The sequence below is a fragment of the Peromyscus maniculatus genome, chromosome 7 (assembly GCF_049852395.1).
Source record: "Peromyscus maniculatus bairdii isolate BWxNUB_F1_BW_parent chromosome 7, HU_Pman_BW_mat_3.1, whole genome shotgun sequence".
NCBI classification, from domain to species: domain Eukaryota; kingdom Metazoa; phylum Chordata; class Mammalia; order Rodentia; family Cricetidae; genus Peromyscus; species Peromyscus maniculatus.
In genome coordinates, this window is record NC_134858.1 from 49,308,902 (window position 1) to 49,331,922 (window position 23,021).

The window sequence follows — 23,021 nt, forward strand, 5'->3', positions numbered from 1 at the left end:
AGGTAGATTTTTTTTTAATATAGAGAAAGATTCAGTGAACCACTTATTGAATTATAATTTTTGTGATTCAGAAATTTTGTGATCCCTCAGAAAGGGGAGATGATAAACCAACCCTGGTCTGCCTTATCTAGTAAATGCAATTCCCTACATCATATTATCTTCAGTTATAACATTAACTAGGCTAGCCCAAAGGAAAAAAGCTTATTTTAGAATTGTAACTGTCATCATCCAATGGGAGATACAAGCAGTAAATGATAGAGAATCTAAAATAGGAGTAAAGTCATTTACTAAGGGGACTGCTGCTTCTTAATGATTTATATGGCAGCCACGGGCAAGAAAGAACACAGGTAATTTTCAATTACCCTTTCATTTCCTTAAAATTTCATTTCACTACAGTTTGTATTATAATGCTTGTAAAGAACCTTAGAAATTATAGGTGACTTTTTATTACATAAAATTATATAAAATATATTTATACTTATTGCATAAATATATTAACTACATGATTAAAGGAAAGTTAGTCTTAAAAATAATTTGCATAACATCTACAATCCAATTATAAAAATTGTACCCAGAATGGCATGTTTTAATACTTAAAATAGGACAGATTTTCAAGAGTAAGCTAATATGGTGAAAATATCGATTGTCTCTGGAATTAGATATGTCTCTGTTTTTAGACCACTTTTCTATAGATCTTGGGCAAATTCTTATTATGAACCTCAATTTCTCATATTAAAAACCTTATATGATTGTGAGACTCAAAACAGTAATATATATAAAAAGCCTGTCTGAGTGTTCAGCAAATCAAAGACTTTAACAAAAATTAGTTCCCTCAGTTTCTCATGAGTCCTAGTCCTCAGTGTCTAGAAAAGGACACTTGGTTTAGAATGGGGGAAAGACTATTAAGCTTCAATCTCACCATACAGTATAATGATTCTTACATATCTTGGGCTGAGGACATCACTAAACAGTTCTAATTTTCAAAAGAAACCCCCAAAATGAGCAATGTACTTAGAGGACTCAAGAACAAAACTACTGCTTTTCTGCAATCCTCTATTTCTTTATTAAAACAACAATACTTGACCTACACATTTACTAAATTCTAAAATGGGTCTTTATATGATATTTTTCCTAGAAGATGAAGTATGGATATAAGAAATGCCTAAAACTTGATGGATCTTCATCCCGAACTACCCATCATGATACCCTACATAGGAGTGTGTCAGCAAAGTGTCTAGAATGAAAGACCGACAGGATGAAGAATACTTTTTAATGATTAAGAATCATATTCCAATCTCTAGTACTCAAGCCCTTTTTGTTTAGATCTATACTACAGAAAATTAAGAGTTCACAGAGTAATAGTAATATAATAATATTAAATATTTGAGGAACACTAAAGTATTTAGATAAAGCCTAGGTGTTCTCCAAATATTTAAATTCATTTTATTTTTCAAGTTTTTGCCTTATGCATGAACCATCTTAGACATATAAAAATAGATTTTAATTTTAAAGCAACCTAAAAATGTCTTAAAAATCCTCAATGTTTAATAATTTTTTAGAAGAAAATGTATTTTTTATTTATGCTGCGTCTTAGGTAGCAAGAATTACTAACACCTCCAATACAGAAATGCAGAACATTTTATTTTCTGGTTTTGTAGTCCAGTTAATTCACATTGTACTCGAGACCCTACAATTCATTTCATGTTGTGGACTTGAAAGCATCTGGAGCCTTTGTCCCGCAGGACCGAGGTTAATAAGCATGTGTTTTCTCATCTAGGCTCGCCTGCTGTCACTCCTGCGGCTACCTCACTGTGGCTACCCCTCTGCACTGTCTCTGATCTCTTTCCCAACAGCAGCAAATCACTGTGGATCTCAGGCTACTCTCGGCCACTACCACTACCCATCACCACAGGATGGTAAATCCTGCTGATACAGGTCACTTAAACCAGGGTTACAAGTTGTGTTCCAGCCAAAACTTCACAGGAGGGCAGAGAGGCTCTTTTGGGGAGAGGGGCAAGGTCATTTTCGCAGTGGGCAACAAAGCCCCACATACATGCCCCAAGTCAAACAGAATTCCACTTTGCTTTCAAGCAAGTTTTACAAGACTATACTGCTTTCAGGGAAAAGAAAAGTTTGAAAGATCACTGATTTAGGAAAATGAAAATATTCAACCAAAATTGATTATGAACACAGCAAGAGAGGTAGTGCTGAGATTTGGAAGATAGAGGAAGAGGAGGAAGATGTTCTTTATCTTACAAGGTCCATGATCTGAGGAAGATTAACATGGAAGCACATCTTGCTAATCTAGGTCTGAATGGGCTACGGGTCTAAAGATGACAAAGAAAACCTATCTGCTAAGGAAAAATTAACATGTGCATTAGTAAAAGTAGAAAATGTGGACTCCAGCCACGTTTTCAGTTATTGTCATCAGTAATGCTACTTATGTGAATATCTGTAATTAACTTTACTAGTTTGCTATTTTTTAGGTTATGGTTTAAATAAACACATGTAAGGCAATAGGAGAGGTTATTGCCACTGCTCTCTCAAAGTGTGTGATATCAATGACAATTAGAATTATGTACTTCAAGTGACAGGGTATCCTGGGGTAAAATTAGGCTTTGTCTCAATCAGACTCTACACTGGTACAATTAAACAATAAAAACACATGCCACTTTGGATTCTTTCCATACTCTATAGAAGCAGAAAGAGAAATAGGGCACTATCAGCTAACTTGCAAGTAATACCAGTGATATACCTGAGGGAAATTACACTGTCCTTGAACTCATGGAGCAAGTTGGACTTAGCATTCTACTAAGAGGCTGTCCAACAGAAATATGAGAATCACATATGTAATTTTAAGGGACCTAGCACAGCATATTAAAAAAGTGGAATCACTTGAAATCAATTTTATTATGTGTTTCAGTTAACATATAATCATATCAACATATAATCAATATAAATATCATTGAAATAATTTTTGTATGAGCTTTGAAATTTTATTTTGTAAATATATTTTACAAAATAAATATTTTGTAATGAGCTTTGAAAATGTGTATATTTGGCTTCTCAATTCTAACTAGACATATTGTGAAATAAATAGCCAGAGCTGCTAGTGGCTACTACAGTGGATCAGGAAGGTCTATTTTACATGATTTTGATACAGGTTTATTGAGGGAGCCAAAACATATCTGAATGAACTCCAGCCAGTTAGAGTTTCTCCTTCAGTCTAATCAAAGCATTAGGATTTTAGTAACTGTAAGTCAGTGCTACACTTAAATGGTAAACAGGTAACAGGAAAAAAAACAACTACCCCACCACTAAAGGTGCATTTTAGCTTGGGCAAAATAGTGTTCACTGCTGAAATTTAAGAGTTCTCAAGTTTGTGTAATTTCATAGAGCAGATTACACACATGAGAAATTTTGTATTTGGGTTGGGGATTTAGCTCAGTGGTAGAGCACTTGCTAACAAGCGCAAGGCCCTGGGTTCGGTCCTCAGCTCCAGGAAAAAAAAAAAAAAAGATCCAAATTAAGAAATTTTGTATTTAAAAAAAAAAAAAAAAAAGACTCAGAAGTTTCAATCCCAAGGGTACAAAATGCTCAACTCTGCATGCATTTTCTGAGTGCGTGGCTTGGATCACTGTTGTCATACCAAGGAAAGTCATCACAATTTCTGCATACCATTGTTCTGTATTTACATTAAAACTCTGCTTCTGACTTCTGTTCAAACTTTAGGAGAACTACCTTGATGATTCACCCAGAGTACTTTTCTACAAGCCAGCTTTGCACTAATACCAATTGCTTTGCAACAGGAGTCTCTGCAGGAGGTAGAACATAAACTGTTAAGCAAATAGTTGGATTATTTTCCTGTTTTGTGTCTTTTCATTGGCATATAAAAGTACTGATATTATCAGTGCATCTTCTTCTCCAGTCGTCTACAGCTATGTCCATATTCTTATCTCCAGTTTTAGTTCCCAAATGCATTCTCTAAACTTCCCTAGAGAATCATCTTTCCTAAAAGCCAATCTACTATACCACTCTTCCATGGGTAAGAGTCATCTAGTGGTTCTTCAGTACTAACAGAGGTAATACAAGACAGAGCCTACTGGCAAAAAGAAGTTTATGTGAGAGTATCAGCCCACAAATACTTGATTCTGATACTTGGCACAAACATGTACTAAGGACTTCTGGTCTACCTACCAGTCAGGAGATTCAACCCAACCCAGAAACCTAAGTTTACTGACCAAGACAGAAGACCTGCAGTGATGGGGCGAGGCTAGAGTAGTTAGGTCATCATAAGAGGACAGGTGCCCCAGCTTCCTTCCCAATATGTAACAGGAAAACGTGTGCTACCGTGTTTTGTGGCAGTAATGACAAGGCTCTTGGTTTTTTCTTGTATTTTTGGTTGTAAGCCTATCCTTGAATGGCTGAGCCATCTCTCCAGCCCTCTTGTTGTTTTTTCCTTTTTCTTATTTGTCATTCTTATTTTATATAAAATCTGGAAGAGACTTAAGTAGACTGTAGAGATTTAGTTTATTTGAATGTCAGATGATTAGGCCCTAAAAGCATACTAAAGAAATAAAACATTTTGGGGTCCCAACAGCAGCTAATTCTTACCCCTGATAGCTCATGTACTTTCTTAACAACATGACAAGTCATCAAAAACTGAAAAAATGTAAAATAACTGGATTTAAGGAAATCCATTAATTTAAACTAATGGGAACATATGGAGAAAGACTAATTTTATATTCCACTGCTGAGCTATCCCAAATTTAATGGAATCACAGATTTTGAAGAAATAGCAATCATAACAAGAATTCCAGCAATTACGGTAAATATTGTATTTTGTTTCCATAACTGTAAATGGAGTATAAACTTCATGACTATGAAATATTACTACTAAGGAAAGAGGCCTGTTTGCTAATGAGTAATATATGAAATAATTTAGCTCATTTTAAAAAAGAATTGATATTAGCTACAGCCATTTGTTAGAGCTTCTCAGACTAGCTAGCTCTCTACTAAATAAGAAATTTTATTCTGCTCCATACTCAAAAGCAAGCACTTCTTTGGTTCCCGTCACTTTACAGGAAAGCTCAGGTATTTCTCTAAAAATAGCTCACCCTTCTAGTTTTGCATTCTCGGTCCTCGATGATCCTATACCTGGTTGGTAGTGAAGTAGCTATCAAATTGCGGTAGGCTTACTGAGTATTCATCTGTCAGTCTGTGGCAAACTGTGCATTCAACAGACTTTATTCAATTCTTATCATTGTAACACATTAAAAGAATAACAATAACATCAACTATCATCACCACCAAGAAGAAAACCATTAACTAAGCTCAAATAGGCAGTGTGTTCCCCAAGGCAACAGAAAAGCTCTCTATTTTTTGGGACCCATGTTATATATATTCTGGAGACTCCTTTACGGCACTGTGGAAACTGTCATTGGAGGCATGATGACTGAAATCAATGCAATTATTAAAACATATCAATCACAGTTTATAAGAATAAAATGGACTATTAAGTTACTATGGCTATGAACTGCACAAGACCCTAAAGATGGCATGTGAACATAGATGGGAAGAAGTTCAGGAGGCCAAACTCCTAGCAAAAGAGCTATAGGATGTCAATGGCTTCTGAGGGAGGGAAAAACAGTTTTCTTCAGGAACAAGCTCCCTGATAGGTTACCTAAGTGGTCATCCCTAAACTCATGTACAGAGGGTAATAATATTTAGACTCAGATTGTGCGTGCACATGTGTGTATATACACATGTAAGTAGGTATAAAACAATAATATTTATAGAAGAAGAGAATATGAAGTTGAGAGGGGGATGTGGCTGGGGAAAAATGGAAGGAGTTGGAGGTGAGAGGGAGGGGTAAAAATTATGTAAATATAGTGTACTTATGCATGAAATTCTCAAAAAATGGTTCATGAATAAAATAGAGCCAGGATAACTGTTTAAGATTTCGTTCTCTCTCTCTCTCTCTCTCTCTCTCTCTCTCTCTCTCTCTCTCTCTTGAATGCGCGCGCGCACGCGCGCGCGCACACACACACACAATTTCAAATTGAACCTAGGGCCTCATTCATGGGAGTCAATTTCTCTACCAGTAAGCTACAGCCCCAGCCCAAATTCTCATTTATTACTATATTCTCGATTGAGAGATTGGTTAAGGTAAGAGCACCTGTAATTTATTGACTGTCTATGACATATTAAGCATTGGTAACAAACATCTCTCATCCTGATAAACAATAATGTAAAATAAGATTTCTCCCTTTAAGAATCTGAAAGCAGGCTGAGACTTGAATCAACTGGAGGAAAGAGAAGACTATTACATAGAGAACTAGGTATTGTCTTCTAATTTTTTTTTAAATTTTCAGCTTTTCTTTTAATTAATTCATTTTTTTTTTAATGTGTTGAGTGTTCTGTCTCCATGTACACCTGCAACCCAGAAGAGGGCACCCGATCCCATTACTGATGGTTGTAAGCTACCATGTGGTTGCTGGGAATTGAATTCAGGACCTCTGGAAGAGCAGCCAGTGCTCTTAACTGCTGAGCCATCTCCCCAGCCCCAGAGAACTAAGTATTGTAAAAGCCCACAATAAAGCTGGGGGAATTTTAGTGGTAGTTTGCCTAGCATGCATCAGGTCCTGTGTTCAATCCTCATCCCATTTTTATTTTGAATAAAAATGGTATTGCGGAGCCTACTTTAAATTTGCATACAAATAATGACTGTGTATATCAAGTCTGTGGTTAGCATTTAACTGAGAATGAAATACATTTTCTTATTTATAGAATCTGTCTGGAAATAAGAAAGATAGCAAAATAAGATTTATTCTAAACTAGTTCCATATTTACTTATCACATATAACCTATTATATGTGCAGACATAGAATATACAAAACAGGTTTACTAAGCTTGGCATAAAATGAAAATGAATTTTAAAAGTGAAGGCATATGATATTTATGCAGCGTGAAATGGAGGCAATCTCTCTGTATTTTTGTTACAGAAAAATCTTGGACCTGAAGTAAATATGTATTTATAAATGACTTTGTAACTGTAGGTAGAATTTATAAATGGCAGAATGTATAAGTTTCCTATAAATTTACATGAATTCTGGTACTTTCAAAATTACAGACATGGTAAAATGTCTTATTGTGACTGACAGAATAATACTGCTACAATAATAATTTCCTGTCAACTTGTTCTCTCCTGAATGCCTGAAGCACTTCAGTTTAGGTGTCAGGTTAAAATATGTGAGGAAGAAAAGAAACGGATCTACATGGCCCCATTTTTATAGCAAGGGCTACAGAATGGTGCCCAAATTAGGTGTGGGCAGATGTTTGTTTGTATAATTATATAAAAATGATGGTTTGAAATGTTTTAACTATGCCATGTGTCTTGCATTAAAGCTTTTCTGTAGGTAATGCTCAACATGTCAGATTAAACTCAACAAAATCCTTCCCCAACTTTTCCTCCTTGCCCTTCTCTTCTTGTGTTAATCTTCTAGAGCAATGGTTCTCAACCTTCCTAATGCTGCCACCCTTGAATACTTCTCATGTTGTGGTGACCCCCAACATAAATTTACTTGGTTGCTACTTCATAACTATAATTTTGTTACTGTTATGAATCATAATGTAAATATCTGATATGCAGATATCTGATATGTGACCCCTGTGAAAGGCTCATTTGACCCCTAAAGAGGTCATGATCTACAGGCTGAGAACCACTGTTCTAGAGTAACAGTCTAGATCAATTCCTTAACGTTCAGCAGTTAGGCTTCTATCTTCAATACCTTATGGGATTCTTAAAGACAATTTTCTGGCTGTGATGTCCTGTGACTTGTTTTGTTTTGTTTTTTGTTTTTTGGTACAACACAGGCTATTCTCCCGTAAAAGCCTTCTTCTTCTTTTTGTTTGATGACACATTTTTTTGTCTCTTGAATTTTATAGCAGTACAAATTTTTCTAACAATGTCTTTCACATTACCAATTCTGGGCCAGCCCTTCCTTCTTTGCACTGCCCTCTAGATATCAATATTTTTTAAAGTTGTTGATTCTCAACAATGTCTAGCCATCAAAATAACAGTGCCAAAAATGATAGATATTTCGGCTTTCCATCACAACATCTGCCCACACCTAATTTGGGCACCATTCTGTAGCCCTTGCTATAATCAAGCTGTTTTGTTTGTTTTGTTAGTTATTCAAGACAGGGTTTCTCTGTGTAACCCTGGAACTCAGGGGCTGCCACAAACTCAAGAGATCTGCCTGTCTCTGCTTCCTGAGGGCGGGGATTGAAGGTGGCTATGGTAATTCTGGCATATAGCCATGACAACAGGTGTTCTCCTAAAGGATCTACAACTGTCCTTACTCTTTTCTTCACGACTTTTGGAACTATATATATATTATCACCAAGGTAATCATTTGGTACTTCTGGGTTATTACAGGAAAAACTATCATTCTGACACCAAATTTGGAAAAGATCAAACAGCAGAGGGGTTCTTACTGAAAGACTTCTCAAAGTCATGTGTAAGCTTCATACTCTATGGTACTTGTCAAGGTTCTCTTCACCCAATAGAATGTGGTGTTTGCATTAAAAATTATCTCCTTTAGTATTGTAAAATAAAATAAAATAATTAAAAAAAAAGAAAAGAAAAAAATTATCTCCTACTTGCTACACAAAAGTGACAAGTTGGTGTAAAACGTTCTTCTATTAAAAACCCTTTGATCATCTTTGGATTGCAAAGCATTTACGGTCTTATTGCATTGTTAGGGATTAACTCATAGAATTATACATCCTAGGCAAGTGCACTACCACTGAACTATATCCCCAGCCCCATTAAAGCCTTGTAAGATTTAGCTAGAACCTTTGCCACATTTCCTCCTCTCTACTATATGATGAAGGGTGTACCCACTGAAGTCAGACACATTTGGTTTTGAATAATGTTTAGCTGTGGTAAGTGATTTAGATCCTGTAAATCTAATTTGCTGATTAATGAAAGAAAGATCCTGTTGCCTCCATCTGAAAGAGCTGCGTAGAAGGTACATACTAGTCCTCTTCAAACTTTATGTGAGCTACAGGAAACAGCTGTTTTAAGATTTCAGTATAGATCACTGTCAAATAAACAGTTCTTATGAATGAATGTCCAAGCTATGCCTTGAATTTCAGGTGGTTATGGATATGTGACATTTTAAAATGACTACCTACTATGGCAGTCAATAGCCACATGTGCTGCTGAGTAGCAAAATACAGCAATTCCAGGATGAGATATACTGTACCACATTCTAAAAACTCATTATCACAAAAATAATGCTAACTGTCTTATTAGTAACTTTAAAGATTGACTATATGTTATTTTAAATGTCTTAGTATAAATGCTAAGACATTTAAAATAATATGTAGTTTGCATTGCACTGCCACTGAAAACACTGCTAGAAAAACAACAACAAAAAACAGACAAACAAACAAACAAACAAACAAAACATTTCCAACAGCTTCTCTTGGCGAGGTGTCTCTAAGATCTCCTTTTGATACACAATAGATGAAGCTCTAAGCTCTTGAAGATCTTAGGTCTTTTTGTGTCTTTTCATCCTTAAATGCAGTGAATATTGTGGGCACTTAACTAGAGTGACTGAATTCAGATCCACTCTAAACTTTAGTGCATCAAATTCACTTGAATAAAATATTTTCCTCTCATTTTTCCCTCAGTTCCTAAAGAATTGTGTTTGAATTACATTTCTTGAATGGAGCATAGAACTGAAAAGTATACCTTTGATTTGTTATCCTATAGAACAGAGTTTTATCTTCTAGAAAAACTGAGTTTTCCTAAGTTCTTTTCATATAAAAATAGGCTATTTGACTAAGATTCCAGAATTGGTGAATGCCATCACACTTGAGTTCTTTTGAAACTCACAATCAACACTAAGCTGGTAACATACACTAATTTTTAAGCTGTAGCTATTTAGACAGAGGAAGAAAAACAAAAACAGAAATATCTAAAAAAACAGTATTCAAGGACAGAAAAGAAATGTTTTCTAAAAGCTAATATTGAGAGATGTTTAGTAATACTGATTTTAATGACTATGAATAGGAAAACAGCCAAAGAACTGGAAATAACTTTCAAAGATTTAGTAATATCTTCAATAAAGATTAAAAAAAAAACTTACCTCATGGCCACATTGCTGCCATCAATAACTACTGGTCTCAGATTTTCCCCATCATCTGTTACAATCTCTTGCATTGGAGATTCAGACCTCTGAGATTCCAGTGATGATGTTTCCCGCATTACACTGTTTATAGTACTAACTGTTTGATCAGCTTCACTTTTATTTCCAAGTTTGACAAGTTCTCCCAAAATATCATTGATTAAAGCATCAGTACCAAGTTTGTTGAGCACAAGCTGGACCTGCTCTTCAGAATACCCTAACTTCAGTGCAAACTCCAGTTTGGTTTGGTATTCTCGAAGCACATCAGGGGGGTTCTTCACATCCTTGGATGGAGTCTGGGACCCATCTGGTTTAAAGTCTTGCAAAATGTCACTGTGTTTGAGCAGGTGAGGCTCTAAGCAAGGGGACCGGCATAACTGCCTGTGAGTCTTGGTTAACAGGCAGGGCTCTACTGAAAGGCTACTCAGCTGTCCTGACTCAGGATCCGAACTTGTGCTCTCTTCAGAGTCGCCGGAGCTCACATTCTCTTCAGACACCTCTTTCTCTTCCTTCCCTGAACTGACTGTTTCCATTGTCGGTCTCTCCACCATAGGCCAAGGCACAGCTGCACTTATCTGTGGGTCAGTGCTCTCCATGTAAAGGTGGCCAAGGTCATGCCCCAGGTGATCTTTCAAGCCCATGAAGCTGTTCCGCACACTTGACTCCACTCTGCTGCTTTTCCTGTATTCTTGAATGCAGAGCACCCCGTATTCCTAGAGAAAATTGTCAAATATTTAATACATCATATTTATTGTTTGAATCTTACCTCAGTGAACAAGTCAGAATTGCCAAACCATTGGACGGCTACTTTGTATTTTGTCTGAAATCTCTCATCACGCATAGCAAACTTGCCAAGACTCCTTTTCATGAATCTCTCCCGAGGCAGCCAAGTAAACACAAAATCAAACTGGAGATTTTACAAAAGTTTGTTCTCTTTCTCTCTGTATGTGTGTAGATGTGTAGGTGTGTAACAATTAAAGCATAAGAGAGCGGGGCTGGAGAGATGGCTCAGTGGTTAAGAGCACCAGCTGCTCTTCCAGTGGACCCAGGTTCAATTCCCAAGCACCCACATGGCAGCTGACAACTGTCTGTAGCTCTAGCTCCAGGGGATCTGATACCCTCACACCAATGCACATAAAATAAAGTAAAAGTAATATATATAAAAGAATAAGAGAGCATGAATTTGGAAAGGAGAGGGTCACATGACGGGAGATGAAGGGAGGACAGGGAAAAAATAAATGATGTAAATACAGTACTCATGTGAAAATCTTAAAAAATAAATTAATTTAGATATTGAAATGAAGGGCTACATATTCTAAAATGGTAAGTAAGGAACTGAATAATCACAAAGCTAATTCCATCTCTGGCCAAGCCTGCTGCTATATTCCTGTGATACCAGCGATTGGGACACTGAGACATGATGATGGTGTGCTTGGGATTAGCTTGTGCTAGATAGTGAGTTCCAATCCAGCCTGTGCTACAGAAAGACCCTGTCTCAAGAAGAAGAAGAAAAGGCTAATTACATTCCATTTTGAGATGAATATAATTTTTTATTAATAATTATGACTTTGTGAATACTGAACATTGTAACAGAAGATACTTTTAAGTATTATGATCCTTTATTAAGTGGCAGAGACATTGTAGTCTATTTCATTCAAGAAAAAAGTTTTTTCTATATACATTTGTTGAGAACAGTGAAATTAAATATTGTACATAAAACCTGAGGCAAACAAGTACACTGTCATATCAGTTTCTTGGTTTTTAATGATAGAAAGTATTTTTGTATTGCATCAGATTAATTGACAATATACCTGCATTTCATTAAAAACTCACCTTTTCTCCATTTTTCCTGCAGGAATATTTTTACTGTTTAAAAGGTTTTTGTTGTTACATTACTTTTCTTTAAGACCTATTGGAAATAATTTAGTGTTCTATTAGGGATAGGTCAGAAAAGTAAAGTTACATTTTCTTTATACTTCGTTATGAGGACTATATCAACACCAGGAGTTTATTGATTAAGGCAACTCTGGTGTTCTATCATTAATTGGCAAATCAGGGGTAGCAAAACCTAAGGTTGTCATAAAAAAACCTACTTGAATAATCTAATGAAGAAAACTGGAGAAATATTTTCTTTTAAACTGAACCTGTTCAACAAAAATATACCAGAAGAAAGCTATTATATAACTATTAAAAGAAAATGCTGATTTTCTGAGAAATTTTAAAGTTTATCCAATAAACCCACTACAGGATCAAATATTTCTACATAGTGTAATGAATTTTATTAACTATGATAAATGCTAGAAACCGTACAATCTTAAAAAAATACAAAATTTCACTATTTCCTTGGGGTAGAAGTCCTACACGTTTCTATAAGACTTTCTTCAGGGTTTGTTCTTTGCTAATAACTTGAACACTACTGTTCTACTAATACAACACTCAGTAAAGAAACACCCAACTTTCCTAGTTCCTGGATGCCCCACTGATAAAGAGCATCTGCTTCATTATGAAGCTGTATCCATTTCAACTTTTTCTATTAATATGGATATGCATGGCCCAATTACCTAGAATTATGGAAGGGATTTTGAGAGTAAATCTGCACACCCTGTGATTTATTAACTACAGTAATGTACTAACACCATAATGCAAGTAACAAATCACTACAGCATCCCAATAATGGGATAAAGTTAAAAGAAAAATCTACACCGTAGCCTTAGTAAAGCTCCCACCAAAAGTATCTTAAACAAGGAAAATCTATTGGAAGCTGGGCTGCCTGGCAACCAGAAGATGGTTGCTAAGCTGCACTCCTTTAACATGCCATCATGAATGCTAGTGCAGTGAAAGAATAATTTGGTATGAACAAAAGCCTCTAAAAGAGACTGGGACTTAAGTGCGTCTGGTTTACCCTCGGAGAACAATGCAGCTGCCAAGCCAATCTGGAAGCTCCGACAGCATTGTTCTGCAAACCCCACAATCTGCTCTGACTGCAGGAAGTGCATTGAATGGCAACAGTTTTGATCTCCCCTGAAAAGTTTTGGTTTTGCATAAGTTGCTGTTGTGAGATAATTCAAGATAATGACTTGCTGACCAAATTGCTGAGTCGAACTAGGGAATATTATTTTTAATATTGAGTTTTGTTGTGTGTTTGAGCTAGAGGACCTATATTGGACATGACGAATACACAGAAAATACAGACAGTGAAAAACATTAGAATGGAATTTCTGATTCAAGGATATATGGATTTTGTTAATTTTCACTTTTCAAAGTGACAAACCCAGATACTGCCAAGATTTGAAACAGAAAGTAAGGCCACTCTACAACTGCATTCCAATCAGTCCTTCTCTTCCACCCGCAGGCTAGTGTTTGAACACGGCCCAGTGGCAGCACCGAGGCTGCTCTTGTGTGCACTTCAGCACATGGCTACAGTGATAAGGCAGGGAGAAGCGGATATTCGGTGTCGTCTGTAATATTAAGCCGTCTAATAGTTAACAAACACGAATACTTTCAACTCGAGACAATTTATGTCATTTGTACATACTATTTAAATAGTGTTTCATAATGTTTTTCAATAATGTTTCTCAATGTTAAAAATAAATAGGTTTTAAAATAACATCTGAAATAACCTGATTTGTATTGACTGAAATGGTAAAGATTTGGATTTTAAAGCTTTAGTCTGTAGAACACTTTGATCAAGTTGTAGCTAGAAAAAAGTTGCCAAGACTTAATACGGCATTTAAAAACAATCCAGAATTTGACACTATCTTAAAATTATTCGGTAAAAATTTAAATGCTAGCCTAAAGACTTAAAAAGAGATACAAATAGTAATAGAAGATGCAAAGCTTACAAGGAGTTAACATGCAAAACTACAGAATAAAGATCGCCATGATATTTACTTCTGTTCAGCCTCTTAACAATGACTAAGTTTTCAAAAGAAAAAGACTCACCAGAATGTGTTACTTATCATAGGTAATAAATAATATCTTTTTCTTAATTTCTAAACCATGAATATTCAGTAAAACCCAAGCTTATGTAAGTATTCATAAACTCAAATAAAATCTACTAGTAAGGGTAACTCTCCTCTGTTCATGCAGAAGCAGAGCCCAAGTGTCTCAGGCAAGGCAAACCAGTTTGTACTTCCAGAGTCGCTGGAAAACTTTGAGAAGAAATTAGAAACTTTGTATCACAGAGGCATTATACATGTATATTCTTGAACACAAAAGGTACTGGGCAAAGATACAATAATCTGAAAGACGTTTCCAGTTTCAACAATCCATAGATTAGCTCTAGATACTATATATTATATCAGAAACCCACTTTTTTCTTGATAAATACTATCTACTAAAAAATTAAGTAATAGTATTTGTTGAAAAAGAATGAATTATGCTATTTTTGTCAACGATGATGTTGAAAAATCATTTCAAAATATTTGTCAAAAAATAACTGTAGTGGCTAAAAGCAGGGTTAGGACATAAAGGGTACTGACCTGAAATTTACTGCATACACTGGAATTCCTCTAGTGAAAGGGTTGAAAGTTCTCAAGTAGATAACTTGGATAACAACTCACCTCAGAACCAGGTAAAGCTAGTTTGTAGCATTCTAAAGAGCATAGTGATCAGGAATAGTAGACCACAAACTTGTTACATCCAATTATTTGTTTGTAAAGTTACAATGCCATGAAAGTAGGTTTTGGTTGTTATCCAAATGGCTATACTATGAGAACAATGAAATAAAATAATGAATATGTAATAAATACCGACTGCTATGGTCTTTACGTGTTTAATTACCATTGTATTTGAGCGAGCACTGTTGTCTGCATCTCTCTGGCTAACAAAGGAAAGATGTCCCTTTGAACAGATTGGTTAATGTTCTGGGGCAACAGATGTCTACTGGAACTGCAGGAGACCAGCAACTGGTGGCCTGCCTATCTTCTGAAAACTTTCAATAGACTTATGCATATGTTCACACAATAGGGCATGTGGTGGAAACGAAAACCTCTCTTTAACCCTTTATGTTCTTTTCCCCATCCCACCACCGCCCTGAACTGACAAGATGAAAGTCTTTGTGTACTCCTTACTTCCCCATTACAGAACTCTTGAAAGTAACTCGAACGGCACCTTCAATTTAATATCTGAAATTAACACAAGAGGAAAAGGGTAGGAGAGAGGAAATAATTCTACATGAATACTGAAATTGTTGACAAGGCAACTGAATGCTTAATCATCATCTTTAAAACCAGCTGTTGGAACATCTATCAGTATCAATCCATCTCTGCAAACTAGACTCTAACACAATAAAAAAATCTACTGAATCTGACTAGCATTTCACAGGAACTGGCTATGGCAGTGATGCCTTAGGAAACATAAGCATTTGACAAGATAAAATCTAAATTTGTTGTTTAGCACGATATTAGAACTTCCTTGTAACTTGTCTTAAGCTCCAAATTCTTGTGTGTAATGCTTATGGCTTGAAAGCATTCATGAACCTACAAGTAATTATTTGCAAAATCCACAAACATAAAAATATAAAACTCGGCTTCACAGATATATTTTTACATAGAGAACCAGATTCTCTGGTATACTGGCACTAACACATTTGCATGTTTTCTTTTGTGGTGCTTCCTAGCCTTCACAGAGATGAAATTATAGCCCTTACAGCAAAGTTTAACTTCCAAAGCACTAAGTAGCAGATACTCACGTTAGCAGGAAAGTACAAAGACATTGGTTTCTGTGGCAGCTTCAGCAGTAACAACACAATTTTAGCTGCAGACTTCCAGGCAGGCAAGAAGAACAATGAGTGTTGAACAGATGGAATGGCAATGTCTTTGCTTAACCTATTACCGAGTAGAACTCCAGCCAATCACAGGCCAGAGAGCTCACAATTAGTTAGGCAGGCAGATGCAAGGCAACCTCAGCACCCTGCGTCAGGTTCGTAGGTTTCTAAGATAAGCAAGTTGATGTCATTCTTGGGTCTGCCCCGGGCAGCATGTGTATTAACAAGGGGTGTGCAGCAACAATAGGCCATACAAAGCTGACTAGCAGGCAGCTGCTCTCTGAGAGCAGTCATTAGGGAGCAGGCTGCCAACAAGGAACACCTGGCTTGGGCAGACCAGCCTTTCCTCCTTGTTTTTAATGCATGAAAACAAAGAAAGCAATTATATTTTAAAGCAGGAAAAGTTGCATGTTTCCAAAAAAGTTGAGGCTATATGCTAGTCTATTAGTGTTTCATTTTTCTTTGAGAGATAAAGAAAATGAGGTGTGTCAAAGTAGTACTTAACTATTGCAGCAATCTCCTTTAATAAGGGAGTGACGGTGAAATGAGGCAGAAGGTTATAGTCGATCTGTTTCTCTGGCAATAGTGGAGAATATGCACTTTAAAGTATCTGTTAGAAAGGAGGTGGTGTCACACGCCTTTAATCCCAGCACTTGGGAGGCAGAGGCAGGCGGATCTCTGAGTTCAAGGCCAGCCTGGTCTACAGAGTGAGTTCCAGGACAGCCTGGGCTACACAGAGGAACCCTGTCTGGAAAAATAAAACAACAACAACAAAATATTTGTTAATATGTTACAATATAATAAAACTTAAAGAGACCTGGTGAAGATTGCAAAGTAAAAGGCTTATGAGTTTACAAATAGAATTCATTTTAAAAAGCGAGTTCTCTAGAAATGTAGTAAAAATAAAATACTAATTTAGTCTAAGTTTGTGAAAACAAGTAACGTAAAGTATAAATTTAACAAAACTAACTTCAACTTAAAATCATCAGACCAGCCCAGATGAGCTATGTCAAATAGCAATGTAAAAACTTCTTATTATAGACACTGGTTAGCCATCTAATTAAATAAAAGCAAAATCTTTCATAACATACTTGCTAAAATGTATTTCATAAAATTTGAAAGTTGTAATACTCAAATTTAAGTTCAGAATATATTAATACTAAAATGAAATACTGGGATAATTTTGAAGGACATCTAAAGTACACTTAATAAGTACCTCTAATTTACTTCTATGTTACACGTGACAGTGTTTATAATCCTACTTGCTTCTGAGCTATATCAAGATAGGCTATATCTTGAGTGATTTAGGATTATGAAAACATTTAATCCAAATGTTAACACTACAAGACATTGTAGTATTTCCTTACTGAGCAAAATCTACAGCTACTCTTACTTATGTGATATAGACTACTCATTTGTGTAGTGTAGAACCAATACACACACAAGCATGGGCAGACATGCACAGACACAGACACAAGACACACAAACCCACACGCTTTTCACTGAAATGCAAATAAAATTCCAGTACAGGCCAAGAACTGCTGATTTATGCAAAGCTCAGACTTAAAATAAAACAAAAACAGAAAACAATAAACAACACAAACTATGATCTTGAACTCAAAAGATAGAAAACTGAAGTACTCCAAACAATGTAAGACAACTTCCCTTCTCACACATCAACAGCGGTTGTTCACAGTGGGACTATTTGTAAAAACTTAGGAAGAGAAAGTTCTAGTTTGGGACTTCTGCCCTTGTCTTTTTCGAGTCCACTCAAACACAAATCAGACTTTTCTCTAGTTACAAAATGAGAGAAAGATCTATTTCATGCACTTAAAATTTTCAGCTATCTCACCAAAAACATTCCTCCTGCTCACTAAAAACTTGAAATTAGTTTCCAGAAAGAAAAGACAAAGTATGATAATGTAGGTAATCGTGTCCATGGATGTTTTCCCTCAACAGAACTTAATATTTTACTGGTTTGTTGTTCCAAATGTTAGAAAAGTGTGTGTGTGTGTGTGTGTGTGTGTGTGAGACTCTGAGTGTGGAGATCAGAGAACAACTTTCTCCAGTTGGTTTTCCCTTCCACCATAAAGGTCCCAGTGTTCAAACTCAGGGTGTCAGGCCTGGCAAGCTCCTTCACCCACTCAGCCATCTTGTCAGCTCGGTGACAATATTTTTCAACAAAACGTAACTGCTAGATTCTAGATGTCATATTAATTTCTGAAGTGAGAACTATTCTTTTTCTGCCAAGCACTGTAGCAATATATCAGAAGCAGTTAAACTTGTGATGTAATTTCATGAGCCCACCGGAAATCAAGATAAAGTATCTCTACTGTCACAGTTTATTGTAAATTACTATGTCAAGTACACAGAATGCAAAGCCTCACTTTGAGGTAAGCATATGAGTATCACAGAATTGAGGAAAATTAAAATTATCTCTGCCTCCCTCCATTTCCAGAGCTCTTTTAAAAGGTCAAAAAGGTATCAACTCTGAAAGCAATAAGGCCTAAATCAGATAAAAATGATGAACACAGCATAAATCTATGCAAAGTAATTACAGCTATAGCCAAAAATACCTAAATTGCAAAGCACTGACGAGAAGACACAGTGAGAACAGTACTTAAGTATTTCTATTAAGGCCTTTTCTGTTGTTTGTACAAGGAAACCACCTAGTATGAATGGACAGTCTTTCTTTATCACTTGCTACCATAGTTACTACTTTACAGCTTTAATGCTGCAGCAGGAGGAATCCCAAAGAAGGAAAACTACCCCAGAGCGCAGCAGGAAGCCTCATCTACAGCACTGGATTAAGCTTTTTTGCAAACAGCAAATAAAGGCAGTGATCTGAAAAAGCTAATCAGATCCTGCTGTGATATTTAGACCCTCTCCGTTGCTAGTGTTGGATAATGTTAAGCACATTAAAACATCTGTAGGTGAAAAGGGCCCAGTGTGGCATTTTCGGTCACATGTCACATAGGCCTGCCTAGTCCACTTCCCACTGCAGGACAAATACAAACAGCTGTACCTCATGAGCTCTGTTTGGGTCATTGCAAAAAATGACTGCACATATATGACAGAAAGGAAACAAATAACAAAAGGAAAAGGAGCCAGCATAGTTCTTGGTATTCTTTACGATCTGTCAATGCAAAGGTTGGATCTGACATTTGAAAAGCGGGCCTTGTACATGTTCTGAGGCATGAAAGGGAAACAAGTGTGCTTTGAGGCTGTGTTTGGAAGCAAGTCTCTTGGCCAGAGGTGACTCAAATTGACTTTCTGTTACCTTTCTCTTTAATACATGAGCACTCTTGATCCCAACAGCAGTATCATGAAAGATTACCATATCAAAATTCCCCAATCATGCCCCTAAAGTTACAAGATATAGCTCTTGCCAAAATTTGTTATTATTTCTCAAGGTTTTAGAAAATGAACAAAACATAAACGATAACGTGCATACATAGTGTAAAAAGATGGAACAGAGGAATTGGGTACTCATAGGCCTATCTGAGTCTATTAGGAAGGCAGGAGATGTTCCATACACTAAACTATTTTTCAAAGTGTTATTTGAAATGTTGAATCACAACACTGATAATACTGACTAGATGAACTAAATACAAATTATTGTAGATTTGCATAGTATCAGCTAAACTCACAGGGTCAACTGTATCAAGAGCTGATAAATATAACTTTTTTTTTTTTTTTTTTTGGTTTTTTGAGACAGGATTTCTCTGTGTAGCTTTGCGCCTTTCCTGGAACTCACTTGGTAGCCCAGGCTGGCCTCGAACTCACAGAGATCCGCCTGCCTCTGTCTCCCGAGTGCTGGGATTAAAGAAAGGCGTGCGGCGGCGCCACCACCTGGCTTAAATATAACTTTTTATATGCTGATCCTAGCACGTTCCCAAAAAATCATAATTCTCCTAAGTTCTTTTGTGCAGTGAAAACCAAGAAGAGGAGGCATACGATGAAAACTTCAACATTAGTTCATGTTTGGATATGGCCCTAAATATAATCCATCCAAAAAAAAAAGTAATAGAAAGTATATCCTTGTATATAACACCAATGGTGAGAAGAAACATAAACTGAAACCAGAATCTTCTATTAAGGTAAATAATCAAATACAAATGATTTTGTATTAAACAAAGCTCATAATCTGAGAAAAATATTCATATTGGCTGGCTAGCAATATACTAAGAGGCCAGATGTAGTGGCACCTGCCCATAGTCTCAGCACTCAGGAGGTGAAGGTGGGAGAATCCCAAACTGGAGGCCAACTTAACCTACAAATACCTCACCCCAAACAGCAAAGTAAGAAAACAACAAAAAATGCACTAATACATTATGATACAGATGGAAACAAAACCCGATGGAAAGAGCCCTGCTGGAACACAGTGCAGATTTCAAATTCCAAACACATCCTCTGCTCCCACTTTCTTCAATGAGATAGTTGGCATTTCTCACTGCTAAGTTAAACACTGCTGGCAGATAGGGAAGTTGGTAAAAATTATCACTGATACATCTTCCTCTACAGCCACAAAATAAGCCAGTACTTATTTAAAAAAAACTTTCCCAATTCATACCAAGAATGAAATATCAAAAATCTTTAGTATAAGATTTACTTGCCCCTAAAAATACCACACAATACCAACATTAAATAAAAGCAGAAAGAAAGAAGGAAAATAAGAGTAAGAACAAGGTGTGGTGGCTCGTATCTGTGATCCTAGCACTTGGAAGGTAAAACGCTGAGTTAAGGCCGACCTGGGCTTCAGAATAAGATGCCTCAACAATCAAACAACACACTAAGAAATAATGAATGTATATGAATTTAATCTTTGCCCACAGGAAAAACAGACTTCTAAAGAAAAAGAAATTTAAAAAATTTACAGGCTTATGCTGGCTAGTTTTATGGCAACTTGATGCAGGCTAGTCATCAGAGAGGTAGGAATCTTACTTGAGAAAATGCCTTCCTAAAATCAGGCTTCAGGCAAGCCTGTAGAGCATTTTCCTAATTAGTGATTGATGCGGGAGGGCCGGGTCCAGCCCATTGTGGGTGGTGCCATCCCTGGGCTGGTAGTCCTGGGTTCTAGAAGAAAGCAGGCTGAGCAAGTCATGGAGCAAGCCAGTAAGCAACACCCCTCCATGACCTCTGCATCAGCTCCTGCCTGCAGTTTCCTGCCCTGCGTGAGTTCCTGTCCTGACTTCCTTTGATGATGAACTGTGATATGGAAAACAAAGTTCCTCCCCAAGTTGCTTTGGTCATGGTGTTTCATGGCAACAATAGTAATCCTAAGACAAGGATCAAAGAAAGAACTCAACATGTACGCCTTCTGGAAGGCCAACGACCAGGACAGAACTCAGGGTTTGACTTGTCATGTTTCTAGAGCGCTTTCATCTGATGATTCTGGGCTGGCTATTCAAATTCCCAAGACAGTCTTAGTAGTGCGGTTTTGGGTCATGAGCTAATCCTTTCACTCAATTAGCGTGGTCTGTGGTATGTGTTGCTGTGATTGGCAGCTCCCTCAGAACTATATGGAGTAGGCTGAGAGTTCATCTGATAAGGTGGTATTAACAAAAACAAAGGGAAGAAAATGGTTCTTAAATCAAAATGACCCACACTTCAGGTTAATTTTGATGTTTATAAAACAAAAATACACATGAAACAAATGTACCACCTTGGAACACAGCACTGGTTTGCTTTCACATCTGAGCTGTGTGATGGCTCTCACCTGCTTAAAGGACTCCATTGGGGCAGTAGTGCCTTCTAGAAAATATTCACCTTCTGTCCATTTCTCAGCTGCTTCATTCATTTAAGTTCTAGTTAATGAATTCCTAGTTGTTTTTCTCTTCTCAGCGCTGCCCTCTGTATGGACATGAATAACCTCCAGGTAGGCAAAGCGTACCCTCCCCTTAGGCTTAGAAGACTTGTTTCTTAATGCATCTCCTTAATTACCCCTAAGTGTCTTCCTGACAGTCACTGCCAATGACATCACTCTCAGGCTAAACAGATAGGCAGCTTCAAATCACAAGTTGCTGATGGTTTTTGTCTTCCAGACTACAATCTGGGCCTCCTCTGGTTCTATTGTCTTATTTCTCATTTCATTTATAGGGAAGAGACAGCAAAAGCAAAGGTACAGACGTTAAAAGGTCTGCCTTACTTCTCCCGATCACATCTGTCATTCAAGGCTCACTTCCCATAAGATCTTCTTAGACTTTAATGATCCCCAGCTCCTTTGAACGTCTATAGTATGAGTCGTCTAGACTGCACTATTTATGAACCAGGTGAGCTTCTGGAGAGCAGAATTACTTTGTCTTCAGTTATGCCTGTGTACAAATGGTTTAGCATGAGCAGTGTACTAACACCTGAAGATTCTTCAGTAAAAGTGTAATCATAATAACAGGTCTTGGCCAATTTGAATACAGAAACGCAACCGTTATTTTATTTCTATGTGTGTGACAGAGTGAGCATGTCAGTAGGGCTAACACTCAAGGGAGCCCACGTCTCCTAGTGCTGAACACGCCTCTGCATTCCTGGTTATGAGGCCTCCACTGGGGTAACACTGCAGCTCTGTCTTTCCCCTGGAGTGCGAGTGACCTGATATGTAAATCTAGCAGGAGCTCTTTCAAAAGCTACATGCATGTCTGTTATTCTTTTGTATTAATTCCACATGGCATACTAGTTAAAGCTGATTAGTGAAACAGGGCACAAAGAATAATCATAACTTTCAGAATCAAAGGCAGTTCCATCATTGATGTCTGTCTGTAGCACTCAGCACTATCTGAAATTTCAGGCATCCATCAGGGTCTTAGAAAGTATCTTCAACAGACAATGGGAGACAGCTGTATTTCCTGTGGGAGGAAATGGCTCAGTATTCTCTAGTTAATTATTTGTGGGAACTTTATATGACAAAGCTACAGTGAATCACAAGAATCCAGTGTAATTGCTCTCCTTCTTGAAAATTCCTCTAGCCCTATAATTTTTTAATACCAGCTTTCCTCTAAACTGAGTATGTGCTCGGTGTCTTGCACTAAGGATGCTGCAGGGTCAAAGTGCATCCTCTTGTC

The 23,021-nt window shown here is 36.9% G+C and overlaps 1 protein-coding gene across 4 annotated transcripts in view; it reads right to left on the reverse strand.

The window, feature by feature from the left end:
* Positions 1–23,021, reverse strand: part of Zc3h12c (zinc finger CCCH-type containing 12C) — a 64,026-nt gene that overhangs the window by 23,951 nt on the left and 17,054 nt on the right. For 3 of the 4 annotated variants that reach the window (XM_076576271.1, XM_076576269.1, XM_042280936.2), the window contains exon 2: positions 10,161–10,912. In XM_076576271.1, coding sequence (XP_076432386.1) covers positions 10,161–10,840 — 680 coding nt within the window. In that variant the 5' untranslated portion in view covers positions 10,841–10,912. Of the gene's footprint in view, positions 1–10,160; positions 10,913–15,891; positions 16,778–23,021 lie in introns of those variants that run through there. The other variant, XM_076576270.1, reaches the window with a different exon arrangement.